At 45.1% G+C, this 20,904-nt stretch overlaps 1 protein-coding gene across 2 annotated transcripts in view; it reads left to right on the top strand.

Moving 5' to 3' along the window:
• ACPP (acid phosphatase, prostate) overlaps positions 1–20,904 on the top strand; it is a 183,349-nt gene that overhangs the window by 126,372 nt on the left and 36,073 nt on the right. For both annotated transcript variants that reach the window (XM_029589330.1, XM_029589331.1), the window contains exon 10: positions 10,060–10,229. In XM_029589330.1, the coding sequence (XP_029445190.1) occupies positions 10,060–10,229 (170 nt within the window). The remainder of the gene's footprint in view (positions 1–10,059; positions 10,230–20,904) is intronic.

Raw genomic sequence — 20,904 nt, 5'->3', positions numbered from 1 at the left:
TCAATAAGAACAGCGAAGCCAAAAATGAAAACGTGCTGACAGAGAGTTTCTCACTGTCCTAACTACAGCTGTATTAGACTGTGAAGCAGGGAATTCTGGTACATGAAGTCCTGTTTGACAGGAGTTTCAGGTTGTCCTCTGTCAGTGTGAAGTCTCCAGTCTCCGCCCACTACAGGCTGGTCGTGGACCACCCTGTCCCACTGCGCGCCCTACACAGCCTAAGGAGACTGGTCACAGACCTCGCGGAGAGCGGGACAAGCGCAGGAAGGAATCCGGCTGGGAGAGACTCCAGTGACCGGAACAGGAACCAGACGGAATGGATTTACCCTCATGGAGGCCACCTGGAGGACTAGGAGTGTTGGAACATTGCAGGAACAGACATCAAGAAGATCAGACATCAGGACACCTGGACGGGGACCTCAGGCAATGAAGACATGGTTCAAAACACAGACGAGACGAGGAGCTCCACGAAGAAGACAAAGGCCTGTCGGAGCACTGGACAGCAGGAGCTTCCAGAGACGAAGTAACTCCGATGCAAGACGAGGCTGACTGGAAGTTGAAGTCCTTTTATAGGGCTGCAGACAGGCGACTCCCTGGGAGGAGTTTGGAAGGCCCACACCTAGCTGGCCCTATAACTATGAAGGAGTGCTGCGGGCCGGCCCCTAGGGAGAAGGGCATGGCCCAAACCAGGAAGACCATGCAGACACAAGCAGCCTCAGGCAGGCCCCAAGAACACTGAGGCCTCCCAGGCCCTGGAGCAAATCCTGGATAGTTCGTAGGTGAGACCCCAGCTTCGGAGCGGCCTCCAGGAAGAGGTAAGGAGCCTCCTGTAGCACTGCTACAGGAGGGTTCATAACACTTTAGAAAAAAAAAAGTTGAAAGGATCTGATTAATGTCCAGTTGTCACTGAAATTAAATCTTAGCTAGGCAGAAAAAGAAACAATTTTAAATTAATAAATGTTCCTAAGTCACTGACTTACATATAGTATTTAATTGAAACTACACCTAAGAATTCCTGTTCAATTTAAAATATTATTTTTTGGAGTACCTCATGCAATTCAATCAACACTTTAGCTGGGATGCCAAGAAATTATTTTTAATATTAGGTACTCCCTGGCCTTCTTGCTGCTTAGCCTGAAATAAAAACATCCTTGCCACCCTTGGTGGTATTTTCTTCCAAATATAACAAAATAACTTTTTTCTGTATTAATTTAAGCATTGCATCTGGTACAGCAACTGGGAGTGTCTAAAAATAATGGCAAAATTGAGAAAACATATTCATTTTAATCCTTACCACCTGGCCCAGCCAGGATAACTTAAATCTGGAAGATATCTGGAGTTCCTTAGAAAGTGAACTTGCAAGAGACAGATAATTAGCTTGGAATAGTTTATTTCTATCTACTGTTTTTTTTTATACCAAGATATTTTAGGTAGAGAGAAATCATATGGCCAAAAAAGAAGAGCTAGGGAAGCACTGAAAGTCCCACCAGTCTCTCTTTCAAATTTGAAAACAAGAGTGAGGGCACAGAGAAACACATGGACATATCATACTATCACAATGGAGCAATGTTCCAGTGGCATTTGAAATTAACTGACAAGCTTGTGTCAGGGCAGGAGGCTCTGGTGGCTCCTCCATTGCATCAGATTTAAGCAGGTATGGTTTTACACACACACACACACACACACACACATACACATACACTCTCTCTCTCACACACACATACACATACACTCACACATACACACTCTCTCATATACTCCCATACACACACGCACATATATACACACTCTCACAAACTCTCTCACACACACTCTCACACATGCGCACTCTCATACATGTGTACACTCTCACACAATACTCTCTCTCTCACACACACATGCACACTCTCACTCACAATCACACACACAGTCAATATGTAGATAACTGCTTTGCAGTTTGTTCCTCCAGTTATTAACCATGAATTTCTCTCACCATCTCCGTGGCTCCTCTAAGACTGGAGGATGAAATCCAAGTTTATTAACTGCAATTTTGCTCCTTACATGAGTCTTGTCTTGTGTCTTCCTCTTCTCTCCTTCAGCTGCTTCTCTACTCTTCTCTCAACTTTTAGTTGTCTTAACATGGGAACATCTCCCACATGCCCCAGATGCTTTTGTTCCCTCTGCTTTTAATTACCTGCAGACACCTGTTCCTTCCCTACCCTCAGATCTTCACCTTGCATGGACTCCTCCTATCTCAGCACTTCAGTTCCTCACTATGAAAAGACCTCTTATGCCTAGATTCTAGCCCCATCATTGTGCAGTATAAAGCAGAAATGCATGGTTGTGAGCAGATGGCTCAGTTAGTTACCTTTACTCCTTTTGCTCTCAATACTCAGAGCAAGTCACATCCGGTGCTCAGTGTATGCCCTCCCCATCTCACTCTGCTTGGGGTTGAAACAGACACTCAGAGGTGGATTTACTTAATAGACAGAGTAGGCAAGTGAGGAAATCATCCTGCTTGTGCAAGCCACTTGTTTTACATTATTAACAGCTGTTCTATGACTGTTGTTCTTCCCTGTCACTTTCTAAACTGTAAGGGTTCTGTTGAACTGCAGCAGCATCTAGTAGCCATTTCCTTCTGACTGTAATACAAAGCAAGACTGTTGCCACTGCTGGTCTTGTAGACAAGCCTACATATTTCATAAACTATTTTAATTTATGCTTTATATCTGAGTATCTCAGAATCATAAAACTCCTTCCTCTTGGTTAATGGATTTTATGTATGGGTTTTATTATGTGTATCACAATAAATTTATCTCATCAGATTTTTAAATTATTACATATTCAGCAGTATTCTCGGATACAAAAAATATTCTTTGGTGCTTACAATATTTAATAGTAGATTGTACTTTACCAAAGTTAAAATGGTTTAACTAACACAGCTTTTAGGAGATTAAAGATTCCAACCCTTGTAGATGTAGTCTGTTCTCAGGAACACTTCTTCTATTGTTTTGGTATCTTGGATCTCATACTTCAAGACTATAGGAATTTATTGAACCTAGCCTGAGCTGTGCCAGATCGCAGTTTGGTGAGGTAAACAGTGTTGGACAGCACTCAAAGACTGTAAGCAAGACTGCAGGGATGATACCTGTCTGTGTCTGTTGGTGCGAGTCCCTGGTTCCTTTGTTCTCATCTTTTTAAAAGGCCTCAGTTTGCATTTTTTCAGTTCATGAATGCAAATTAATTAGCTTCAAGATCAGCAACATTGATTGGTCCATTTCTTCCAGTTTTTTCCCAAGTCTGTTCAGTTTATGGGCATGTGGACACTTACTTTCTACATGGCTGCAGGTAACATTTCATCAATAAGTCTATTGGCTCTGTTAGGGTGGTTGGTTTGGGAGAGCCATAAAGATGAGGCTTGCTGGTACCTGGCCAGTTTGGTAGGCAGGAAAACCGTTCTTCTTTGTCCTTTCTTCAGGAAAATGGTTCAAGTATCCCAGGCTGCTTTGGGACTGATTCCATGTTTAGTCAGCATTCAATTTGTTAGAATGTTTTTTTGGGACTTAATGGGAGGAGTAGGGGTAACTGGTTGACTATAAGCCTAAGGGCAGAGGAGAGGAGGCTGGCAGGACTCAAAGAAGGGTGAGGTAGAGGTAGTGTGTACAGCGTGTGCATGCAGCAAAAAGTGGCACCTAGGTAGCCAGATCCTGCATGCTGCCTGTTAATTTCCCCACTCCTGGGTTCATGCTGTAGCTAGGAAGGAGAGGCATGCACAAATCCACATGTGTTCAGAAAGGAGCTCCTTTACATTTAAGAATCACTGCTGGTGTCACTTTTTGCTGGGAGGTGCTGAAAACAAAGCCCAAGGGTTCGTCAGTACGTGAAAATTAGGCAGTGGTGACATTTCTGTGGCACACCTGATCAAGTCTGACAGCATAACAGTAAGCCATGGCACCCTGGTAGGGCAACACTGTCTTAATCCACCTAACAAAGTATTTCCCACCCCAGTATTACTCTGACAATCAGTTCATAGCTGGGTGTTGATGTTTCTCCTCTGTTGCCTCCTTCTCTTTCTGTCACTCTCTCCCCTGTCCTATACAACACATCTCCCACAACTCCTTCTGTTGCAGCAGCCACATTTCCTCCATCTGTACCCCTCAATACATCCCATCCCCTCCACCACCACCTCCATCTCACTAATACCAAGGAGGAAAATCTGCCAACCCTGACTCCAGAGGGCACAGGCATCCAACTGTCTATTCTCAACAAGCATAATGTAGGGTTGGGGCCAAAGCAGCCATCATCCTATACAGGTAATCTGAAGATATTGGGGATGAGAGGCCTCTTCCCCTTTGTAGCTCTGACTGAGGCCACCAAGGTGGGGGGTTGAGGGAGGGGAAAGCAGGACATCCTGAGACAGGTTCCTCTTCTCTCCGTGCAGCCCAGTGCAGAAGCGGCTCATCGTGCAGCAGACACTCGACCGACTCCTGGTCCTGAGAGCCATCCTTCCGGTGCCTCTGGCAGATCAAGGGTCAGGCGATTATTCAGTTTACTTCGTAGTCCCCAAAAAGGAAGGATCATTCTGTCCAATCCTCGATCTCAAGATGGTCAACAGAGCCCTCAAGGTTCCTCGCTTCAGGATGGAAACGTTGAAGTCCGTCATTGCGGCAGTTCACCGTGGGGAGTTTCTGGCCTTCCTGGACTTAACGGAGGCTTACCTTCACATTCCAATCTTCAAGGAGCACCAGCGTTTTCTGCGCTTCAAAATACTCGGTCAGCATTTCCAGTTTCAGGCACTACCCTTCGGCTTAGCAACTGCTCCCCGCACTTTCACCAAGGTCATGGTGGTAATGGCGGCAGCCCTCCGAAGGGAGAGAATTCTAATGCACCCCTATCTGGATGACTGGCTCATTCGAGTGAAGTCCAGGGACCTGTGTCAACAAGCCGTCGACAAGGTCCTACGGCTCCTCTGCTCCCTGGGATGGATCGTCAATTTTGCCAAGAGCAGCCTCACTCCCTCACAATCTCTCGACTTCTTGGGAGCACACTTTGACACCAGCTTGGGCAAGGTGTTTCTTCACCCGGACCAGGCCTGGACCCTCATCTCTCAGGTACATTGATTCAGGGGCCTCCCGCTCCCCACAGCATGGGATTATCTCCAGGTTCTGGGCTGTATGGCTTCAACTATCGATTTGGTACCTTGGGCTGGTCTCGCAGGAGTTCCAAGCCCTCCTGCCCCTGTCGGATCTTGCCAAGGACAGCCTGGGCTGGTGGCTCAGTCTGGATCACTTGTTGAAGGGCGTGGACTTGAGGTCCCTCAGTGGGTGATCATCACCACGGATGCCAGCCTCTGTGGATGGGGGGCTGTGTGCCACACGCAATCAGCTCAGGGGCAGTGGACGCCGATGCAGGCGACATAGCTGATAAATCGACTGGAAACCAGAGCAGTCCATCTCACATTGAAGCATTTCTTCCCCCTCGTCCATCATCAGGCCGTAAGAATACTATCCGACAAAGCGACCACAGTGGCATACATCAATCGGCAAGGCGGGACGAGAAGCCAACTTGTCTCTTTGGAAGTGGACAAGCTGATGGCATGGGCGGAGCTTCTATCTCTCGCCTGGCGGCATCCCACATTGCGGGGGTGGACAATGTCCAGGCGGATTTCCTAAGCAGGCAACACATAGATCTCGGAGAATGGGAACTCTCCGAGGATGCAGTGGCTCTCCTCTTTCACCGGTGGGGAACTCCCCACATGGACCTCATGGCGACTCAGCGGAACGCAAAGACTCCACGTTTCTTTAGTCGGAGAAGGGAGCAAGGTGCAGAAGGAGTAGACGCTCTGGTCCTTCCATGGCCGTGACGTCTCCTGCTCTATGTGTTCCCGCCTTGGCCCCTGGTGGGAAAGGTAATTTGGAGATTAGAAATCCACCAGGGACCCGTGATCCTGGTAGCGCCTGAATGGCCACGAAGACCGTGGTTTGTGGACTTGATCAACCTCAAAGTGGATGACGGTCCTCTTTGCTTGGGACATCTACCAAACCTCCTACATCAGGGTCCAGTATTTTTGACAGGGCAGATCGCTTCAGACTTGCAACCTGGCTTTTGAGAAGCGCAGGTTAAGATGCCGAGGTTACCAAGAGGATGTTATTTCCACTCTCCTCCAGGCCAGGAAGACTTCTACTTCCCTATCCTATGTCTAGATCTAGAAGGTGTTTGAGGCCTGGTGTCAGTCCATCAACATATCTCCATGTTGGGCATCCATAGCCCAAATTCTTTCTTTTCTTCAGCGGGGTCTGGAGAAAGGACTGGCCTACAATTCTCTGCGAGTCCAGGTGGCAGCTCTTGGCTCTCTCATTCAACATCTGGACGGGGCTCCTCTGTCTTCTCATCCTGAAATAGTTCGTTTCTTGAAGGGGTCAAGCACATGAAGCCTCCGTTCCAAGCTCTGTGCCCTTCCTGGAGTCTCAATTTGGTACTCCGGGTCCTAGCCGGTCCTCCCTTTGAACTGCCGAACCGTGCTACCCTTAAGGATCTGACACTCAGAACAGTCTTCCTGGTCTCCATTATTTCCGCCTGCAGGATCTCGGAACTTCAGGCTCTCTCTTGCAGGGAACCCTATCTCCGCTTTACGGATTCTGGGGTGTCCTTGACCATGGTCCCATCCTTTCTACTGAAAGTGGTCTCGGCGTTTCATGTGAATCAATCAGTGGAACTTCCGTCCTTCTTGACTGGAGACTCCAGGGAGCTCCGCCGCCTTGATATCAAGCGCGTCCTTATGCGCTATTTGGAGGTGACTAACGACTTCCAATTAATGGACCATCTCTTTGTCCTCTGGAGTGGTCCCAAAAGAGGCAACAAGGCTTCTAAGACTTCCATTGCTCGCTGGTTGAAAGAAGCAATCTCTTCAGCATACATGGGAACTAGGCGGCAGCCTCCAGCGGGGATCAGAGCCCATTCTCTCCGGGCTCAAGCCGCCTCCTCGGCCGAGAGTCAGGTGGTATCTCCGCAGGAGATTTGCCGGGCAGCTACATGGAAATCGCTACACACCTTTTCTAGGCATTATCATTTGCATCTTCCATCGCCGTGTTTTGGCTCCTTTGGTGCTCAAATCATTCGAGCAGGGCTATCCGGGGCCCACCCTACGTAGGGAAGCTTTGGTACATCCCACTGTCTGGACTGATCCTGGTACGTACAGAGAAAAGAAAATTATTCCTTACCTGCTAATTTTTGTTCCTGTAGTACCACGGATCAGTCCAGACGCCCTCCCTGAGATTTTCTGGGGTTGGGATTGTCTCTCAGCTGTTGTGTATACAATTTCTGCATGGTTCTTTTTGGAAGTTTTATTGTTTTTGAAATCGGCATTTTATGCCGGGTTTATAATTGTTCAGTTTTCTGAGGTCACTTGATCCATCCAAACCTTTATTTTATGCTTTGATATTCTGAATACTGGAGGGACGCAGAGGGTGCACCTGCTTATATAAGGGCGCCTTTCGAGTGTTTCTCTGATTCCATCTGCTGGAAGGAGGACATAACCCACTGTCTGGACTGATCCTTGGTACTACAGGAACGAAAATTAGCAGGTAAGGAATAATTTTCTTTTATAAAGCTCTTGGTAATGAGCTATGCAGTTCCTTGAAAACCTGGGCCACTGATAAGACATTCCCAGACAACTATTCTGGGTCAAGCCTCAAAATGCCTGAGGTGGTCTTTGGACTAACTAACCATAACAATTCTCATCTAAAATATAAACAAATGAACTTTAGATAAAAAGGTAACATGCATAATAGGGATGTGAATCGTGTCCTCGATCGTCTTAACGATCGATTTCGGCTGGGAGGGGGAGGGAATCGTATTGTTGCCGTTTGGGGGGGTAAAATATCGTGAAAAATCGTGAAAAATCGTGAAAAATCGAAAAATCGCAAAACCGGCACATTAAAACCCCCTAAAACCCACCCCCGACCCTTTAAATTAAATCCCCCACCCTCCCGAACCCCCCCCAAATGACTTAAATAACCTGCGGGTCCAGCGGCGGTCCGGAACGGCAGCGGTCCGGAACGGGCTCCTGCTCCTCAATCTTGTTGTCTTCAGCCGGCGCCATTTTCCAAAATGGCGGCGAAAAATGGCGGCGGCCATAGACGAACACGATTGGACGGCAGGAGGTCCTTCCGGACCCCCGCTGGACTTTTGGCAAGTCTCGTGGGGGTCAGGAGGCCCCCCACAAGCTGGCCAAAAGTTCCTGGAGGTCCAGCGGGGGTCAGGGAGCGATTTCCCGCCGCGAATCGTTTTCGTACGGAAAATGGCGCCGGCAGGAGATCGACTGCAGGAGGTCGTTCAGCGAGGCGCCGGAACCCTCGCTGAACGACCTCCTGCAGTCGATCTCCTGCTGGCGCCATTTTCCGTACGAAAACGATTCGCGGCGGGAAATCGCTCCCTGACCCCCGCTGGACCTCCAGGAACTTTTGGCCAGCTTGTGGGGGGCCTCCTGACCCCCACGAGACTTGCCAAAAGTCCAGCGGGGGTCCGGAAGGACCTCCTGCCGTCCAATCGTGTTCGTCTATGGCCGCCGCCATTTTTCGCCGCCATTTTGGAAAATGGCGCCGGCTGAAGACAACAAGATTGAGGAGCAGGAGCCCGTTCCGGACCGCTGCCGTTCCGGACCGCCGCTGGACCCGCAGGTTATTTAACTCATTTGGGGGGGGTTCGGGAGGGTGGGGGATTTAATTTAAAGGGTCGGGGGTGGGTTTTAGGGGGTTTTAGTGTGCCGGCTCACGATTCTAACGATTTATAACGATAAATCGTTAGAATCTCTATTGTATTGTGTTCCATAACGGTTTAAGACGATATTAAAATTATCGGACGATAATTTTAATCGTCCTAAAACAATTCACATCCCTAATGCATAACTTCATGATGACTTGATAGAAAACAATCTCTAGACCTTAAGCGCTCTTCGATGGTATCTAGCACACTTCCATTATTGGCATCTTCCTGAAAGTGAGCAAACTGTGGCTTATATCTAATGCAAACTTTATTGTCATATAAATATTTAGTATCATCTTTAGTACTTAACTTTCATCTTTCAGCCACACTGAATGTTAGTAGCTGAACCTTTTCAATAGCATACACGCTAAAAGGTTAACCCCTGGTCCAATGCAGATGTTAGATTTCAGGCATTAGCAGGCACACAGTAAATAGTGGGTTCAGGAAATATTTCCCCACATGCCCACTAAATCCTAATTTTCATATGATGTTCCTTCATATACATGAACATATGCATTGAGTTTAGCGCATGTCCAGTAACATTTTCTGACTCTGGTTTAATGTGGAGGCTAGGGCCCTTGTGATTAGCACACTATTTTTTGAGCATGCTAAATGAACAGCCTTAGCATGCACACTAAGCTTTAATGCATAGGCCCCCTAAGTAGTTTCTTCTTTATCTTGGTAAATAAAGCTTTGATATTCAATGCAACACTTTTTTTACAAAGAGTATTTATGCCTCATTTTAAGGCTGAAATGTTATTGAAATCCTCATTGCAGTGTCCTCATGTACCAGGCTTGCAGCCTGTACCAGTTGTAGCTAAGGACATCTTGGCAAAAATCCATTAAGCAACAGGAATTACTTTTAGTGTAATTTATTTTGTAGAGAAAATAAGAGAAATCAATGATTTGTTCCACCTGGACTTAATAAACAATCACAATGCAACGGAAATTTGCCTTCAACTTGATATGCTGCTGTTCCTCTTACATGCTTATAATTTTTAGAAGAAAGACAATTTAATAGGAGAGACAGGAAGATGCTTTGGGTAGCTATGGTTGAAAAAAAATGGAAAGATTGTTTAATTAGCTGCCTGTAATCAGAGCATGAAGTAGTTATAGTATTGTCCTCATGTAACTTTCCCTCAAATGAACTGGTAATACATTCATTCAAATGTATTTCAACTCATACCATAGAAAGTTATATAAGGATGGTAGCAAAGATACAGCTGGAAGCCTGTTTTCTGTATCTCATCCCTAAACAAAAATCTCAATCAGTCTGAATTTGGTTCAGTCTAACTTTTTCTCTGCTTTGTTTGTCAGGCAATACAGCATAGAAATGTTCTACCGGAATGACTCTCGGAAAGATCCCTATCCACTCAGTCTGTCAGGCTGTGCATCTCCTTGCCCTCTGCAGAAGTTTACGGAACTAGTTACCCCAATTATAGTACAAGACTGGGAAAAAGAATGTGGGATTACAAAAAAAAATGAAGGTAATGGAATACACAATGTTTAAAAAAGTTATGCATCCCTTACGTGTTTCAGACACAAAATTAGAATAGCCAAATAATTTGCAAGTGATACAAATGCGTGACAGCTTGTGTTTCATTGCCAATATAAGTATATATTAGGTTGATTTGAATGGTAAGACATATTCTGTAGTTTATTGCTTGGGGGATATTTTTTTTTTTTTTACCTGATGAATGCACGATAATACCTGTTTTCCTCTTGAGTATTTATTTATTTATGAACATTTACTAATCCGCCTTTTCCCAATGTTGGTCTTAAGGTGGATTACAATAAGTTTACATGAGCAAAGGCAATAGAACAGCTTACAGTCAAATCGGAATTTGCAAATAATAAAGCATTGGGATCCAGCATAGCAAATTCCATTTGTGAATAGCTTCAAGACCCAGTCGTGTCCCTACTTTGTATAGTGGAAGGCTTAGCTGAAAAACAAGGCCTTAGCTTTTAATTTTCTTGGGCGGGGGGTCCACGTTCAAAAGCATTAACCAGATAATTCCCCAGGAAAATAACTGCACCTCTCTCAAACACGCTACTATAATGGGGCTGACATTTTTCAGTCAGCCATGTTATTTTATTAATATAGAATTGCCTATGCATAGGCTGCTTTGAATGCATTAGGCAATTTTGTGCATGCAAAGCAGTTTATTTCCATAGCGGGAGGAAATCTTCAGGAATATTGCACAATATCGTGTGATAGTGTCGTGATTTGGCAATATCACACAATAAACATTACTTAACATGCTTTGCACATTATTTAACTTGCGATATCGCCTTAACATGGCTTAGTAAATCTAGGCCTACATTATCCGGCTACCTCAGACGTTCAGTGTTAGCCAGCTAACTTAGGCATAGATTTACTAAGCCACGACAAGGTGATATCGCAAGTTAAACAACTTGTAACGCATGTTAAATGCTGTTTATCTTGTATTACTAAGACCTGTTATATGGATGTCAATAAAGATTGAAAATCTGAGTGTACCTTCATACGATGCTGTATGTGGTACGGCTATCGTGACTGTAAGCCTATATCAGGGCTTTAAAAATCATTAGGTACCCCAGTGTTGAATGAAAACTCTTAAAGTGTCCACTGTCCACTTTGGAATTATTACTTTGATGATAACAAAAATGCCGCCGTGATAATCACTTATCTTTTGGCTTGTAGTCGGTCTTGGCTGAAGCAAGACCGACTACAAGCCAAAAGATAAGTGATTATCACGGCGGCATTTTTGTTATCATCAAAGTAATAATTCCAAAGTGGACAGTGGACACTTTAAGAGTTTTCATTCAACACTGGGGTACCTAATGATTTTTAAAGCCCTGATATAGGCTTACAGTCACGACAGCCGTACCACGTACAGCATCGTATGAAGGTACACTCAGATTTTCAATCTTTATTGACATCCATATAACAGGTCTTTTTGAATTCATATTAGTTACATGTTATACAGACTAGGGTTCACACAATTCACGTATATCTTGTATTACTGCCATTTTGTGGCACTATCACATTATATTGCACAATAGGCTTGAAGATTTCCTTCCCCTATAGAAATCACTGCAAACATTTTCATTTATAAATGTCTAATGTTTGCAAAGCAGCTTATGCATAAGTAATGGTAATAATAATATGGTAATAATATAGCACGACTTTCTTTGAAAAAAAGTCAGCCCCATTATTTTAGCACGTTTGAGGGAGGTGTAGAAATTTTCCCAAGGGAGCATCGGGACACTAGCATAGGTCCCCAGTGGTCCCGTGGGAAAATTAAAGGGCCAAGGTGCCCATAACCCCTCCCCCCAGTTAGTCAAAAGCCACCCTGGAGGTCTTTGGAGACCCTTACCCCAACCCCCTGCCACCTTCCGAGGCAGCCCTGGCTACCAAATGACAAAGAAATATGGGAAACTACATGGTGACAGCTATTTTTATTCCCCCCTAAACCAGCAGGATCATTTTTTGGGTGATAGGGGCTAGGAATGGTGGGATCACTAGACCCCCAGTCATACTAAATTATTTGGAGGGGTGGGAAAATGATGTGGATACTGGGGGAGGGGGCAAAATCCAAAAGGGGCACTTTTGTTAAATAAGGGGGAGGATGGAAGAAGAGAGTAGGTCATTGCCATACAGTTTCACACATTTATTTTTCTTTTGGAGGCCAGGAGCACCTTAGAATGCAGTGGGGGGGGGGGGGGGGTAGGGAGTGGGCAGGAGGTCACCATTGACCCCTGGGTGATTTTTTACTAACTAGGGGACTTTTAAGGCCTGAAGTCCTTTAATTGATGGTGGCTTCAGCCAAAGTGGGCAACCATTGTGTGGGAAACCCCCATACAACAGCTCAGATTTGTGTCCCTCATTTGTGCCATGATAAAAAAAATCCTGTCGTGGTACAGCCATGATACTTTGTGAGGGAGGGGGGCCAAATAGTGTGGGGATGGTCTTGTCCTGTGATATTTGGTCCCTCCTGCAATAAAGTATTGCAGCTTAGTAAATCTCCCTATCAGCCGGTTAAGTCTGTTCTGGCCAAAAAGCTATCCAAAAAGCTATCCAAAATAGCCGGTTAAATTTAGCCAGCTAACTTTAAGATAACTGGCTAATTTCAGTAATGCGGCTGCACTATTGAATATACCTCCAAAGTTAACCAAATAAGTTTATCCAGCTAACTTTGCTATCCAGACAGTGACTGAAAGCACAGACTCTTGTGCAGGACAATCTGGCAACAGTCAGGGGAGAAACAGAAAGAAGGCATTTTGGTGAACTGGAGTTATCTTGAGGGCACATAGCAGCATAGAATTTGTGAAAAGTATTCAGAGTCCTGTTTATTCAAGCATTTGAAGACAAAGAAGACAATTTTAAATGTATTCTTGCTTCCTGCTGGTAGCCAGAGACAAATGGTGTACAGTTGGCTTGTTATAAACAGTTGCTTTTGCACCTACCATAAGAACATAAGAACATAAGAAATTGCCATGCTGGGACAGACCAAGAGTCCATCAAGCCCAGCATCCTGTTTCCAACAGAGGCCAAAAACCAGGCCACAAGAACCTGGCAGTTACCCAAACACTAAGAAGAACCCATGCTACTGATGCAATTAATAGCAGTGGCTATTCCCTAAGTATAATTGATTAATAGCCAGAATTTTTGCGGCAGTACTTTGTGGGAACTGGAGGTGCTTCATACTGTATTGTGAGATGCCATTGTATAAGGAATTGCAGTAGCAAGATTGCATTTATCAAGGAAATAATATAGATTGCAGATCTGATGCAGATACATGAAGGAGGACTTTATTATGTTCAAAATTTGGAGTTTCATTGTGAGGTTTTGGTTGAGTTGAACCCCCTAGACTTTGTACCAACTCCTTAGGATATAAAATAGTACACCTGCTAGTGAGGGAAGTGATTTTAGGGGGTAACCTTGACAGCTGAACTAGAGGAGTTCTGATTTAGATGATTTTAGTCTGCGTTTGTTTTTACTAGGACATTGAGCTTCCTCTGTAAGGCAATTCTTGAGACTGGTAATGGATGAAATTTGGTCACATCCCATTTTGATTTAGAGTTGGATGTCATCCACAAATAGGCAGCACTTGATATTGAAGGACTGGATGAGGTTGCAGATAAGACACATGTAGAGGAGACCACGTGATGTGGTGAACGGGGCCGGACGCATCTGGCAACGCTCCGGGGATAGGACCCCCCTAATCCCACTCCATCCGCCCTCCTGTATAGAATTACCGGGTTCTGTTTGCTCCAACTTGTGGCTTATGTCGATCACAAATTATATGCATAAGTCGCCGGTGATTATGCCGCCGAAAACCGCGAGGAAAGAAAAGGAAAAACCCGGAGGCCTTGGAGCTAAGATGGCGGCGGACACGGAGAAAACGAGTAGCGGAGAACGGAGCCCTAGTGTGCAGCAGGCGCACCCGACTACATTAGAACTGCAAGAGGCGATATTGCAGGCATTGGAAAGCAAGTTTACTGGGCTTTCTGAGCAACTGACGTCTGTACAATCGGCTTTATCCGAATTTGCTCCCCGGCTCGACCAGGTGGAAGGGCGCACAGGAGTCTTAGAGGATGACGTGCTTGCCCTCACAAACCGAGTCCATGTTCTAGAAAAAGAACTGGCTGAACAAAAGGATAAAACTGATGATTTGGAGAATCGATCAAGGAGGTCGAATCTGCGACTGCTCGGCTTCCCGGAGTCTATTTTGGATCAGAATTTACGTTCTACATTGATGGCTTGGATCCCTGAGGCCCTTGGGTTAAGCGAACTGCAGTCTCGCTTTGAAATAGAACGGGCACACAGGCTGGGCCCACGACCTTCGGACGCCGGGCTAAACCCTCGCCCGAGGATAGTTATTATAAAAATCCTTAATTATTATCACAAGGAGAGTGTGCTGCAAGCGGCACGGAAACTGCCTAATCTGCAGTATCAAGGGCATCGCATTCGCATGGCGCCGGATTATTCGGCGCGGGTCACAGCGCAACGGAAGGCCTTCTCAACGGTGTGCAATATGCTTTTCGAAAAACAAGTCCGGTTCATGTTGCAATTTCCAGCGAAATTGAGAGTATACCGGGAGGGGAGCTGGACAGTGTACTCATCTCCGGAGGCCACGAAACAGCTACAGGAGGACTTAAATAAGTGATGTACCTTAATTTGACAGTTCTTCTTACTGTTTATTTGATTGAATACGTGTCAGGGAGTGGGGGAGGGGGGGTCCTATGCTCCCAACACATCCCTGCGTGCTCTCGTTCAGGCTTAGCCTGTGTAGGGTTAGCAGTTATGGGGGGGAAAGGGGGGGGTGGGGGTGGTGGGGGTTTTGTTTTTTCTTGTATTATGGGGGTATCGCACAGGGAATCGTGTTTGCTGGTCTTGTTTTAGAGGACAGGGTTGTGGCTTACTATACCACCACAGTGACATGGTTTTTGGCGGAGGGGGGGGCTAGGCTGGGGGCCTCCCTTTCCTTTTCCTTTTCATTGCGGTTACTCTGGAATGCAGATTTTGCGGTGACGCTGGATAATGGGCTCTGCATATAAAGTAGTTTCCTGGAATGTGGATGGCCTTGGCAGTCCTATTAAAAGGAAAAAGGTTTTTCAACATCTGGCCCGCCTTCACACGCATATAGCGTGCCTCCAGGAAACGCACCTCAATATTCTGGAAAATAAAAAGCTTTGTAGGGAATGGGTGACTACTTGTCACTTTGCTCCTGCAGTTGGTCGCAAGAGAGGGGTGGCGATACTAGTGAACAAGAATACTCCCTACCTTATCTCTAAAGAAGTGGCAGACCCGGAGGGCAGGTTTATTATCATTACAGGCATGCTGGAAGGGCAGCCTCTCACTATTTGTAATGTTTATGCACCTAACACCCCTGATAGAAAATTTTTTGGCCTTCTTCTCTCTCAGATCTTGGAGCACCTTCAAGGCTCTTTGATCCTGACTGGTGACTTTAATGGTGTATCCGATGCAACCTTAGACAAATCAAGTATCCCTAGTAGTTATAAAGTACCAAAAGAGTCAGACATTGCTTATCTATGCAGGCAGTTGGATTTATTAGATGTCTGGAGGGTTTTGAACCCCACGGCTAGGGAGTACACACATGTCTCCCGAGCGCACCAAACCATGTCTCGTCTTGATTATGTGCTTGTGGCTTCCTCTCTCTTCGCTAGGGTTGAGGAGGCTGATGTGGGTTCCATAGTCATATCAGACCATGCTCCAACGTGGGTGTGTTTAAAACTATCACGTGAGGCACGTACTTCAGGCTCTTGGCGCTTTCCGAGCAGTCTGGGCACTGACAAACAATTCCATCAGTATTTGCGCCTAAAGTGGGAGGAATTTGAGAGGAATAATCAACAGCACATAGATCAACCAATTCTTTTTTGGGCTGCGGGGAAAGCTGTTCTACGTGGCGAAATTATTGCCTATACTGTTAAAAGGAGAAAGCAGATAGTGAGCTCCATCTTGCAGCTAGAAAAGGATTTAAAAAACCGGAAACGAATGTTAGCGCAAGCTCCGTCACCAGCTACTAAAGATGCCTATTGGGCATGTTTAAATCAACTAAATTCCCTCCTTCATATGCGAGCTCAGAAGGCTCTAACTCATGCAGAGCTTAACTACCATCGTTTTGGGAATAAAGCGGGAGGCTTACTTGCCAGATTAGTAGCCACTAAACGTAGGAAAAACTTTATTAGCAGTCTCCGCACCGACACTGGGCAATTGGTTACCAAAACTTCAGAGGTTTGTAAGGTTTTACGAGATTTTTATGGTCACTTGTACACAGAAGATAGAGTGGGTTCTTTTCGGGATGAGGAGGAATTTTTTCAAACTCTTTCATTGCCGCAATTGACTGCCTCTCAATTAGAGGCTTTAAATAAACCAATTTTAGAACAAGAGGTTCAGCATGTCATCCAGCAAAGTAAGCCCCATAAAGCACCGGGTCCAGACGGCTTCCCTTCAGACTTTTATAAGATTTTACAACCCCAACTGACCAAACCATTATGTCAGTTTTTCAGGGAAGCGGAGTCCGTGGGGGAATTTCCTAGTGACTTCAATACTGCTTATATTACTATCTTACCCAAACCTGGGAAAGATCCGTTAAACCCCGCCTCTTATCGTCCCATATCGTTATTAAATTGCGACCTAAAAATTTATGCCCGTATCTTAGCGAATCGTCTGAGTACGGTCCTTCCAGATATTATTTCTCCCTATCAAACTGGATTTGTTAAACACCGCAAGCCCAGTACAACAGTTATCAAATTATTGTCGGCAATTGAAGTCACTAGGCAACAGGGCCACCCCTCTATGGCGGTCGGATTCGATTCTGAAAAAGCCTTTGATAGGGTGGCCTGGGAATATATGTTTTCTGTTTTACGTAGATTTGGGATAACAGGGAACATTCACCACAGGATCACTATGTTATATCAGTCCCCTAACTCTCATCTCATGGTTAATGACATGCTCTCTGATACCATCTCTATTCAACGGGGTGTCAGACAAGGTTGCCCCTTGTCGCCTATTTTATATGTCCTTTCTCTGGATCCCTTACTGCGGAGGTTGGGTGAGTCCCCGAGGATCTCTGGGTTTCACGGTATTTCCACTCCATTTACTATAGCAGCTTTTGCGGATGATATGTTGATCTTTCTTCGCAATCCAATACAGGCCTTACCAGAGGTGCTTGACATTCAGAGAGCCTTTGGTACCTTTGCAGGCTTGAAAATTAACACCGATAAGTCGGAGGCCTTGGATATCACGGGGACCTTGCAAGGCTCATGGGCCGGGATGTTCCCTTTAAAGTGGGTCACCTCCGACCTCAAATATCTCGGTGTTCGGATTCCAGCGGACCCATCCCAGTTATACTCCCTAAATGTAAGCCCCTTAAAGCAAAAATTGATTCGTAATTTGAATCAGTGGAGGGACCTCCCCCTTTCTCTGTCAGGGAAGATACAATTAGTGAAAATGATGGAGATATCCCGCTGGATATATTTATTTCAAATGTTGCCTACATGGCTGTCTCGTTCAGATCTTAAAGAAATTAACCGAGCATTGAATATGTTTATTTGGGGGGGCAAGCGTGCTCGCATCCCTTTACAAATGTTAATGCAGTCAAAGCAGACTGGAGGTCTGAATTGCCCGGATTTGTCTTTGTATAACTGTGCTTGTTTGCTCCGCCATATTCGGGATTGGCTCTTTGATACAGACTATGTTACTCCATTGCAATTTTACAAAGATTGGGGGGCTCCCTGGTCTCTAAGCTCTATTTTACATATGTCAGCCGATATGCTACCCCTACACTTACGTCATAGTACAATGATCAAGCCTATGCGTCAAGCCTGGAAGTTCATCTGCAAGCAACTAGGTCATAGACCGGGCATCACCGCCTGTTTGCATATTACCGGCTGTCCACTGTTCCCCCCTGGGATGACTCGTTCACTTTTCACTACCTGGAAGGAGAAAGGATTGATTTGGATCTCGCAACTATTTAGTTCTGGTTTGGCTTCGGGACATTTACTCAGTTTTCAGGAGCTACAGTCTAAATACTCGCTGCCCAACCAAGACCATTATGGGTTTCTTCAGTTGAGACACTTCATCCAGGTACAATGCGGTAAACACCCCGGATTCCCGGTATATGCCTCTGTACATAATCTGTTGCTGGGGATGGATAACAAACGTTTGAAATGTGCCCAGTATTATAAGGGTTTATTAGACCTTAAACCTCAAACACATATTCAATCCCTATTGGCATCCTGGAACTCCAGCTTGGGCACTTCAATCCCCAGCGACTCCTTTTTATCCTGCTTTGTGAACATACCTAAAATGGTAGATAATGTAATTTTCAGAGACAAACAATTCAAGTTGTTACATTTCGCCTATTACTCTCAACAGCATGCGTATCATATGGGACTCGTATCTCAAGCTAGTTGCTTACGCTGCTCAGATCCCAAACCGGATTTATTGCATTGCTTCTGGTTTTGCCCATATGTACAATCGTTTTGGTCTTTGATTGCTAAGAAAGCTACCAATCTCTGGAACTCGGATATACCGCTAGTACCTGAAATTTGGCTACTGGGCCTATATGACTCTCATGTTGACTGGTTGTCTGTGCCTCAACGCTTGCTGCTTGATAAATTGGCTTTGATGGCAAAGTCGGCAATACTATCTTCCTGGACGGTCTCTGCTCCGGATTTATCAGCAGTATGGATTCAGAAACTTCACCACTTACTGCATCTGGAACATTTATTGGCCCACACGCTTACCTCTAAACGTTTGTCCTTCTTCCAAGAGATATGGGATCCCTACTTATCCCTGTTGCCCGATGCGCTTCAAAGACAATTGGTTCCCAAGAGGTTCTCTCTGCCCCAACCATCATCATCATCACGCACATGAGGATCTCCTTGTTACTGGTAGCTCCATTGCTCTTCTATCGTGGGAGCTTGGGTTTGGATGTTTCCACACCTTATTGGTCTATTGGACAGTGGATTATCAGTGGGACCGATTACATGAGTATGCCCCTCTGCAGACGCAATTGCAAATGCAATGGTGATTGCGATCTATGATGATTCACTTCTCATCTTTGTGTCTGCCGAATACAGTTTTGGTCCCCACTGAAGTATACTGCTCAGTCATGATAACATGCTTTTGGCTATGTCCCCTCATGTCACGATTGGTTTTTGGTTTGAGCTTTAACATTTGACCACTGTTCTCCAATTTCTCCTTATTTTCTCATTATTGTTCTCAGTATTCTGATTGTGTTCCTCTGTGCATCCCCATCCTTATGGACATTCTGTTGTTTGGGTGGGTGGGAGGGGAGGGGGGGGGGACGGGACAGGGGTATAAAGCTGGGAGGCGATGTGACCCTCCTTAAAATGGGGTGTTCTGTTATAAGTGAATACGTTACTGTCATGTTGACAGGATGCAAAGTTGACGGTTATCTGCCGATTCAGTCTTCTCTGCTCTCTGATGCATATTTATACTGTTATGTGTGCTTCTAGTGTACTCAATATGACTGTTGTTATCTCTGGTTAACACTCAATAAATATTACTATTCAAAAAAAAAAGACACATGTAGATGTTGAAAAGTATCTGGGAAAGGACCGAGCCCCCGAAGCACTCCACAAGTGAGCTCTCTAGTGCGGGACAGTTTGTAGACCCATGTACCAGATTGCGTTCTTTTGGCAAGGAATGATTCAAACCATTTTAGGGCAGTGCCATCAATGCTGATGTCCTGAAGTTGCTGGATCAGGAGATGGTAATCAACCGTATCAAAGGTGGTTGAGAATTCAAATAGGACAATGAGGGAGTCACCACCTTGATTTATATGGAGGCAGATACTGGTTGTGATGGCCAACAGAACTGATTCTGTTCAATGACCTTTCTTAAACTGGATTGGTACCAATGTAGGATAATGTACTCCTCTATGTAATCTATGAGTTGGAGGTAAGTTACTTTTTCCACCACCTTGGATAAGAAGGGGAGGCTGGAGACTGAGCGATAGTTGTTGATTATTTTAGAATTAGCACCAGGTTTTTTTTTAGGATGGGTTTGATAACTGCCTTTTTGAGGAGTGATTTGTTTGGGTTGCAGGGAGATACCTTTCACAGTTACAAGATACCTTTCACAGTTTGGCTTTCGTGATAATGGATCTCATCTACCCCAAATCACCTGTATAGGTAGAGTGGTTTTGCTGAAGCACATGGTCCTGATGTATTATGGTCTTTCAATTTTTCTCTCATGGTCTGATGGAGGCACAAAGTTGGCAGATGAAGTTTTTTATTCCCTTATGGTGGATGAGGAGAATTTTTTTGAGGAACAACTATATTTAAATGACTCCCTATATTTAATGAATCCCTTTATTCACCAATTAATTTGAGCAATAATCTGACTTATTCCCTTGGAAGAATATTTATGTGAAATGTATTTTTATTGAGTGAATGCAAAATATAATGATACACGTATGGCAGGAAGATGCCCATAACAACGTAGCAGTACAAAGTGCCATGGTAAACTGATAAATATCACTCTTTTCAAACAAACACTCAGGCCCCAGAAGGCCCTGCACCCCGTCCCACCCTTCGCTTCCCTCCCCCACCCCCCTCAGAGACCAAAAAAAGGTTAAACTCAGTCCAGATACTCTCCATGTAGGTATAAGTTCAGTCATTCAG

Source organism: Rhinatrema bivittatum, chromosome 2 (assembly GCF_901001135.1).
Source record: "Rhinatrema bivittatum chromosome 2, aRhiBiv1.1, whole genome shotgun sequence".
NCBI classification, from domain to species: Eukaryota; Metazoa; Chordata; class Amphibia; order Gymnophiona; family Rhinatrematidae; genus Rhinatrema; species Rhinatrema bivittatum.
This window is presented reverse-complemented; position numbering and strand designations above follow the sequence as displayed.